The sequence below is a fragment of the Rhododendron vialii genome, chromosome 2a (genome assembly GCF_030253575.1).
Source record: "Rhododendron vialii isolate Sample 1 chromosome 2a, ASM3025357v1".
Lineage (NCBI taxonomy): Eukaryota > Viridiplantae > Streptophyta > Magnoliopsida > Ericales > Ericaceae > Rhododendron > Rhododendron vialii.
This window is the reverse complement of record NC_080558.1, coordinates 40,802,020-40,811,125: the sequence shown is the minus strand read 5'-3', so window position 1 is coordinate 40,811,125 and position 9,106 is coordinate 40,802,020. Positions and strand designations below refer to the sequence as shown.

The window sequence follows — 9,106 nt, the reverse complement described above, 5'->3', positions numbered from 1 at the left end:
TCCATCTTATTGAAGAGTTGTACTACTACAAAATCTGTGCTTTAGATAATCGAATTGGAGATTCACATTGGGCCCACACCCCATCGGGTACACAGTAAAATCTAAAAACTAGACCGCAGACAAACAAAACCCCCGAAAAATATACTCCTCCACTCCATACGTACCGTACGTAGATGAATGCGTTCACTTGCCCATTTTCCTTTTAATTTCCGAATTATATAATACTAATATATATCCATACTATATATATATACACGTTTTCTCTCTCTCCGCCACCCCACATTTCCACATCCCCACATCCTCTCTCTCTCTCTCTCTCTCTCTCTCTCTCCCCTTTGCTGTGCTAGATGACCACAACGGACGAGTGGGTAACGGCCGCCTTAACCGACGACGCCGTAGTGGTCGAGCTCTTGTTCCGCCTCAAGCAGTCGTCGTCACCATCATCATCATCATCGCCGCCGCCGCCGCTGAGGTGGGGCCACCGCCAGCCGCGCTCCAAACCACCCCCAGCCGCCGCCAACGCCTCAAAGAAGGAGCCTAGCAGATGCAGCCCCACCACACCCCTCTCCTGGAGCTACGGCGGCGGCAGCGCCGACTTCTCCCCCGCCGTCGACGGATCTGACGAGTCGTCCCGTCCCTCCGATCGTTCCTCCGCCAGCAGATCTGATAAGGTTCATATCTTGTATCTCTCTCTCTCTCTCTCTCTCTCTCTCTCTCTCTCTCTCTCTCTCTGGCGAGTGAGCTAATTACGTCTTAGTGACTCGCTGGTTTTTTCCGAAACTTTTTCCATAATGGTTTTCAACTCTATTCGTTGTGGTGTTTTTTTTTTAACCGCTGCAAATCGCTGTGTTGGGTTTGTTATGACAAGTTTACCCTCTATTTCTCACGTTCTTCACCTCTGGATCATCTTATGTCTCTGACTCTCTGACCTTCTCTTCCGCCGTCTACGGCGGCGATGGTGTCAGATTTTTTCTTCTTCTGTCGAATGACTGAAATACCACTGGCGACTGAGCTACGTGAAATACCCAAAAAAAATTACGTGAAATACCACTGGCCGGTGAGCTAATTACGCCTCAGACTCTCTCTCTCTCTCTCTGTTTCTCGGTTTCCGCAACGGTTTCAGAGTCTCTATTCGTCGTGGCGTTTTATTTATGCAAATTGCTGTGTTGAGTCACTTTTACAATCTTGCCCTCTGTTTCTCCTGTTATTCACGTCTTCCTCATCTTCTTCGATGATGATCATTTCCCGGCCAATTGATCTGTCATGCTGTCGAGTTTTTACGTTGACCGGACTACCCCCGGAAGATGAGTAAAATTACCGCCACGAGCCCCATCGTTGAAGAATTTTTCAATCGACGACAACGACGAGGAGTTTCTTTCTTGTCATCGAATGGCTTTTTCTCTGGTTAAATGACGATTATGCCCTCGGCAGTCGATTCTTTTTCTCGTTCACGACGTGTGAACTGTGAGAGAGCGGTGGCTGCGTCGTTGTCAGGTCCTCGTTTGTCTATTCTTCAGTCTTTATTACGTCGGTAAAATGGTCCATATGATTCTCCTGGTACGTCGATGGGGAAGGGCATTTTCGTAATTGGACAGATCCAGCGGAGTCAGGGGAACAGCACGCTCGATCTTCGATCTACTGCTTAGATACGGTGTCATCTCTATCCCATCTTCTCTCTCTTGTTGTTGGACGAAATTGCCCTTGGTCATTGTGGTGTGGAAATGTATTTTCGCGTCACGTGAGGCCAGTCGAAACGGAAAGTTGTTTGGGATTTTTAATTTAATTTAATTAATTTGTTTGTTTGTTTTTAATCGGAGTTGGGAGTTTTTATTCTCTTTCGCCTCTTTTTCGTTAACCTGTCCATTTTATTTTGTGTTTGGCATTCTTATCGGGGGTGGGGGGAGGGACATGTATTTTGTGAAATGAAGAGATTACTGTTTTAGCTTGTAACTTCCCAGGGCCCGGGAGGCAGCTGATCAGGTCATTCATCTTGACACGGACGGTTCAAATTCGATCTGAGCTATCTGTTTCGAGATGAATGTCTGGATTAGTTGCTCGGCGAGAAGCTGTTTGGCAGCATCCCCATCCCACTTCTCAGCTACCTGAGTTTGGGGGGGGGGGGGGGGGTGTTGAGGAGTTGACAACGACGAAGCTTCCCCAAAATCCCCTCCACTTGGAGGGAGACCCCTTTTTGGTTTTTGACAAAAAAGTGCCCTTTGACAGTGGGGTCAAAATTAGGAGCCTGAGCAAGGGCTTTTTGGTCATTATGATAACTTGGGAGTTAGTCGCCGTGGACCCCCACTCTCGTGGGGTTTCTGCACTTGGGGCCTCAGCCTCTCGTGTTTCCCATTCTGTTTTTATTCGGAATTGATTTTTTCGCTCTTTTTCTTCATGTAATTGTCCTTCTGTTATCTTACTCAAAGTGAAATTGTGAATTTATTCTCTTTTTGTACTTTTACATGAATAAAAGTAAAATGAGATAAAAGGATATTTGAATAAAAGAAAAAGTCTGGAGTAAAATTAATTAATTAATTTATTTTGTTGCTTGTTTAGGGGTTGTAATTCGGGGTAGTGGTTTTAGTGGTGGATGCTTTTGTTTGTATTTAAGGCGTTTATGGGAAGGAATTAAAGATAGATGGCATCAGATGTGGGCGCGACCACGCAATCAGCGGGTGGGTCGATCCTCTGACCTTGCGATTTTTTATTTTTATTTTTAAATTTGGTTGGTGGTAATGTGGGCCCCTTTAATGTTGAAATGGAGTATATGGGATGATGATGATTAAAAAAAAAAAAAAATACTCCTATATGGGATGATTGTGTGCCGTTGGATTAAGATGAGTCAAAAAGTGCAGTGGAATTAACGGCGCATATGAGAAGGGGAGGCGTTGATAGGTATCGGATCTTGACAAGTTTTGAAGTCACGGTACCGAGAAACGATTCCGCGTCACTGTGTGTGTAAATGCGGAGCCGACAACTTTTTCGGAGAGAGAGAGAGAGAGAGTGATCTTGACCAAAATTTGAGAGAGATTGAATGCGAGTCTCTCTGGTTCGTTTATCTTGGGTCCCCTTTATTTATTCCAGAAGTTATATTTACTTTATGCGAAGAAAAAGTTATCAGGCTCCAGTGCAAAGATTAGAACTTTAATGCCGAACTGACGGGATGGGTCCACTCTAGATGGGACCTCAGTTGATGTTGGATGATACTAGTAATTGGTGAAGTGATTATTCTTGGAAATTTTAGTAGTTTGATTGGATATGTGGGTGATTACACTATGTGATCACGTTCTTTTTCAACAGTATATGAGTTGAATTGTCGAGCCAATGAATGGTAGAAATGGCCAAGGAGAAAGCGAGGTGGCCCCGCGGCCCCCCGACGATTTTCCTATCAGTGGACTTCTGTGTAGCAGTTTAGGAGCTCTTCCCTTGAAGAAACCTTACTAGGGTTTTTCTTTCTGTTCCTGGAATGGATTTTTATTTTTTGGCTTATTTTTATTTTTAATTTTCATATAACGCCGTAAATTTTGCTCTGTTGCTTCCTTGCTGGCTGATTAGATCATCTGTTGGAGGGTGACTCATGTAGTTTTTAGAATTGCCCCACTCTGATATTTCTTGTTTTTCTGGGTTAATGGCCCAAGAGCTGGTTTGATGTCGTTTTGGGTGGGCTTGAGCTTATCCATTTAGAGTGGATCTCTTCTCTCTCTCTGAAAAAAATTTAGGGTTGACAATAATGAGGTGATGATGTATGTGTGTAGCCAAATTTATTCCATCTCATCTATCGCTTTCCATACCCTGTTAACAGTTATCTTATCAAGCCACTTCACAATTGAGATTAGATTTTTGAATAATAATGAAGTGCATGACCTTTTTCTGAGATCTTTCTTTCCTCAGTTGTTATTCCCTGTTTGTAATTCGATCCGTTTCTGCTTTCAGGGTGATTTTAATAATGACACCATAGGCTCTACCGCCATCAACAAGCGATCAAGAAAGAAAAAGGTATCTTTTATAGTTCTTTGGACGGAGATCTCCTTCCTAATTTTTCTTGCTTTCATCACATCGAAATGCAACATATGCAATATCCTAAGTTTGTAATTCACTGGTCTTCATTTGCGACGTTTGCAATATTCTAATTTTTATTCCCCATTGTAATCTGGAACCCATCCTACCAACTGCACTGTAAACCTAAGTTCATAATTCTCTAACTATTGCTTTGTGTGATTTGACGTTCTTTTCTTGATTTTTCATGTTAGACGTTTGCTGAACTTAGAGAGGAAGAGAATTTGCTGCTGAAGGAAAGGATACATTTGAAGAAAGTAAGCAACATAAAGCATCTTCTAGAACTCAAGTTTATATGTGTTTGATGGGGTTGATCCTAATTTTTTTGGTTTTACTTATATTTGTCTCACAGGAGATATCAACTGTACGTGTCACACTTAACGAACAGAAAGCCAGAAGCGAGAATTTTAAGAAAATCAAGGTAACCAAGTTACTCTTTTCCCCTCTAATCTATGTCCTGATCTGAATCTGTTGCATTTGCTGCTGGTATTCCTCATTTAGGGAATGGAATGTGTTCTAATACAGTCTTCAGCCGAAAACTTGTTTTTCACGAACTAATGCCAAGTTGGTATGGTGTGTCCAGATGAATATATAAGAATTGGTAAAATTAGATCTGTAATCCACACGAAATCTCTCACTTATTTAATTGTAACTACCTGTGATAGTTTAGTGTGAATCCCCTTGAGAGGAGTACAATTTTGTTCACCTTCCTTAAAAGAGGGTGAACATTACCTTCCTTCTTATTGGTGGTTGAAATGGTGTAGGTCCTACCCGTGCAATACACTTTTTGGTAAGCATGACATTACTTTGTGGTGAGATTCACACCATTTCAACCAATGGGAAGGAGGGTAATGTTCACCCTCTTAAGTGGAGGGTGAACAAACTCAACTCCCTTGAGAGAAAGAAGAGAGGGAGAGAGGGGGAGAGATTCAAACCTAAGGAAGAAGAGGTAATAGATTCCGACTCCTCCCTGCCTTTTTCTTTGGTAAGCCATACTACGTTTGTGTAAACGAAGATGGCATTCACAGTTTTCTTTTGGGAAAATGACGGCCCAGGACGTGTTTTGATAATTAATACCCGTCAAGAACGTGCTGAGAACATTTATTAATGCTGAAAATGTTCTTGACGGGTATTAATTATCAAAAACACGTCCTTGGCCATCATTTTCCCTTTTCTTTTAGCCTACAAAGATATTTTTGTTGAGTATCCTCCACAATGTTAATGTTGGTGTCCTATAAGTAAAGAAGCGGTTCCAGTGATCAAATCTTTCCATCTATTTTATCCTTTTTCTACTTCTGGCTTCAAGTATAGTACCTGTTGTTTTCTCTTACTTTTACGCTTTCTACATTTGCTTTATCAGTTATTTTCTTGTATAATGACAATTAGGATGCCAGAAAATGCAAAATCGTGATGTAAACATTATTTTTGCAGCTTGATCCACACTTAGATTCAGCAATGAAAATGGCTGCAAATTCCGGCCAACCAACTTTCTCAGAAGCTTGTACTTTTGCTCATCAAGTTCCAGTCTCGCCGACAATAATGCATCAAGATTTTCCACCTATGGATTCATGTAAAGCAGAAAAGGAAGTCGAGACCACAGCAAGATGTTTCGTTTTACCTGATCTAAATATGATGCCATCCGAAGAGGATTCTGGCTGTGAAACTATTTACGGATTGAGCTGATGAAAAACACAATGCCTTCTTTCGCCACACTCTGAAGCAAGTAGCTGTGATTCACAAAGGCTTCTCGATTCCTGAATATGCATATAGGAACTCCTAGTAAGAGTAAATCTTTTCTTCTCCTGTAAGCAAGCTGCAGATAAAATGCTCCAATTGCCAATTCTTGAGAGGCAAAAGAAGCTGGGAAGGGTTGGAGAAATTTCAGGGTAGTGTAGAAAGACCCTAGCAAGTTAGACAATGTAGAAAATTTTGATGGTTTCTTTGTTCTTGAAAATTCTTTCGGGGTAAGTGCTCATTACTTCATTCCGGGAATATATCGAAGACATAAAAGTGTCTTTTTGTTGTTCGTGCTAACATATATTGTTCAACGTTAGTACCTTTTTGTACATCATAAAATCTTGATTTTCGCAAGTTTTGTTTGTTTTCACTTACCTGGACAATCCGGAGTAAGTAGGGTTAGTCTTGCGAAGATGAAATGATCAGATTCAAAATACATAGATCATCTTATTTGAAATCTCTCTGTTGTGCCTGTTCTATTTTGCCAAACCCATGCTTACAGATTGTTTTTTGGCCTCTATATTTTCTCCGGTCGTTTCCAATTGTAAGTTGGCTGCATTAGGCTTTCTAGTTTTTGTTGATTTTGGAATAACTCTAGGTTTTGGTATTTTTAAATGGATTGAAGGTTTAGGTTGACCTAAAAAACATCTAAGCCCTAATTTAGGAAGGCTTTCAAATGGTTCAGAATCTGTGTGACTCCATGCCTCATTGCAAGTCTTTTAAATCTTCCTTGAATCCTAGTAATCAACCTTTTATCAACTAATATTCCATTACTTAAGAGTTAAGAACACATTCGGACGGGTTCAAGGGGAATTAAAAGGATAAGTGCATTAAGAGTTCGTTGGACAAGACTAATAGTGAAGGGATATACAATCCCGTCGGGTTAATAGTGATCGAATTCATAGTACCACAACCTCCCATGGTATATTGCATATCACATATTTTGTGGCATTATATATTCAAGTCGTGTTTAATTTGGGTGGTAGCAAATATTTCAACCGAACACAAGATATTTGGTTGATTTAAAAATGTAGTCCACTCTGATGTTCATATCCAGTCAAACAAATGACTTCTAAGAGGATTTTAAAGGGAATTGATGTTCACTCTTTTTTTTTTGGTCTTTTAGCAAAAAAATTACGCACACTTTCTACACTGAAAAACAAAAAAGGTGTAGATAACAAAAACAAAAAAAAGAGTGTGAATATCAATTCCCGGCTTAAAGGTTAACCGTAAACACCAGTATCATCACTTTTGCTTGCAAGTCTTGTCCGAAAACACCAAGTACAGGAAAGCAGGGCAAAAAATCAAAGAACCATCTCAACTCTCTTAAGTGATTTGTTAATAGTTCTTTGGATTTTAGCCACTGAACAACTAGTGCAAAACCCATATCTAGATTTCAGGAGTGCAATTAAACTCCACCCACCGTTCATCAAAGCTGATAAGCATTTTGTTTGTTTCATTGGGTCCACCATTTTAAGTGAGTGGGCTCCATTCACGTAGATTCTAGTGAGAGCTTTTTTTATTTGAGTTTTCATAAAATTACTGGCCGGTCCTATTTTCTTGTTGTCGTTCCATGCGGATCCTGTTTTGTAACCCTATCCCGTTCGGCCCCTTTTTAAAGGTGCTTTTACAATTCTGCCCTCGTTTTAATATTTTTCTTCCGCTCCATCACTTGTTAATGGCTAACAAGTACTACATCACTTCATTTATGATTGCGGCGAGGATTATAGCGAGAGGGGTTAATCAACGGCAATTGAAACAGTGATCCAACAAAACATTTTACAGTTGTAAGCAATTGTGAGCAAATTATACTCATCGAGTTGTGATTCAAATCATTACAGTTGCTCAATCTCTGTTGACGATGGTGTTGTATCTCATGTTGGAAGTCCTAGTGGATCAAGTTGGAAGTTCTGGTGGATCACTTGGTGGATCTCTCGGTTGGAAGTTGGAAGTGCTCATGGATCTCAAGTTCGAAGTCCTGGTGGATCTCACAAAACGCCATCTCAAGTCTAAGTTTGAAGTCTGGGTGTGATTAAGGAGTGTCAATTCTATCAAATAGGGCATGTGAATTTTGTTTTTAGAGCATATGAATTCTGTGAAATAGGGGATAGAATTATGTTTTTAGGGGTGTGAATTCTGTCATATAGAGCATGTGAATTCTGTTTTGACCGGGTGTGAATTTTGTCAAAATAGAGCATGTGAATACTATTAAATATGGCATGAATTGGGTGTGAATTCTATTAAATAGGGGGTGAATTCTGTCAAATAAGCATGTGAATTCTGATTGTGGAAGAGAACTTATTGGGGACGGTGCCAAAGAGGGCTTGCATCTAGAGACCCAAAACGACCACAGACAAATGCGTTTTTACCATATGAAGTTTTCTGATAATGCCAAAACGTTCTTGCCAAAGTGTTCATTTCATTACATGACTTAATTGCCCTCTCTTACACCACTTGCTTTACAAAGATGCCCCTCGAAATTCCTTTTCCTTCATATGGCTGTTCTCATCTCCAACAAAACCCCAAGACCCGTTGGAGGTTCGCCGGAGGCACGGAGAAATCACGAAATCCCTTTTCTGTTGGGTACTAATAGTTCACTCCATTATGCGTATTCATTATCTCTCTCTCTCTCTCTCTCTCTCTCTCTCTCTGATGCAATTCCCTCTCTCTCTCTCTCTCTCCACCTCTCTCATTCCCAATGGCGGTTTCAAACACCAGTGCCTCTCTAGTTGCTCTGATGGCGGTGGCCCTAAATGTCGTCACTCACATACCCATCTGCAATAAAGCTACAAAATGGGGAAAAAACAATGAACATTACGATTACAGACAAGAAATAAGTGTTCATATGCTGAAACATGTGAAATCGAATCCAGAGCAAAGGGCGAAAACACGAAATCATATAATAACTAAAAAGAATATGGGTTTGCTGATATCGAACAGTTTAGGCGAAAATTGCTCGATTATATTCTGAATCCATATCAGAAATCACACGCACGATATAAAAAACCAGTCAAAAGTAACAGCGAAAAGGAAATCAAAATAATAAGTCGCCGAAATACTTCACATTTGATTATACGCATGGCATATTATTCATTAATTAAGATCAAAAGGGGGGAAAAGGAATAAAATAAACCAAAAATACCTTGATGAAGTGCCAGATATCGGCGGCCATTTCGTTTGCCTCAAAAAGGTGTAGAAAGAGAGAGCATTTGGGAGCTCAGATTCGAAGACCCATATCTTTGCCCGGTTTCTTTTTATAGCTTTATCGATCAAGTTTCTTTCCCCTGACCTGCGTGTCATCAAGGGGCATTTCCGT

The 9,106-nt window shown here is 40.5% G+C and overlaps 1 protein-coding gene and 1 long non-coding RNA gene across 2 annotated transcripts; one reads left to right on the top strand and one right to left on the bottom strand.

The window, feature by feature from the left end:
• Positions 1-260: 260 nt before the first annotated feature.
• On the top strand, positions 261-6,144 carry LOC131317762 (uncharacterized). Its single transcript, XM_058347376.1, has 5 exons — positions 261-671; positions 3,931-3,993; positions 4,248-4,310; positions 4,406-4,474; positions 5,485-6,144. The coding sequence occupies exons 1-5, from the start codon at positions 348-350 to the stop codon at positions 5,734-5,736; spliced, it is 771 nt and encodes a 256-aa protein (XP_058203359.1). The 5' UTR covers positions 261-347; the 3' UTR covers positions 5,737-6,144.
• A 2,004-nt stretch (positions 6,145-8,148) lies between these two features.
• On the bottom strand, positions 8,149-9,071 carry LOC131317763 (uncharacterized). The gene is made up of 2 exons (XR_009197404.1): positions 8,933-9,071; positions 8,149-8,576 (listed from the first exon to the last, which is right to left on the bottom strand). It is a non-coding gene; the product is annotated as an uncharacterized LOC131317763 (long non-coding RNA).
• Between the last annotated feature and the right edge of the window lie 35 nt (positions 9,072-9,106).

Bases quoted from the DNA above. Each gene is read 5' to 3' on its own strand.
- LOC131317762 (XM_058347376.1), top strand. From the start codon at position 348: ATGACCACAACGGACGAGTGGGTAACGGCCGCCTTAACCGACGACGCC. The intron at 672-3,930 runs GTTCATATCTTG...TTCTGCTTTCAG, and splicing joins CCGCCAGCAGATCTGATAAG to GGTGATTTTAATAATGACAC. The intron at 4,311-4,405 runs GTAAGCAACATA...TTTGTCTCACAG, and splicing joins AAAGGATACATTTGAAGAAA to GAGATATCAACTGTACGTGT.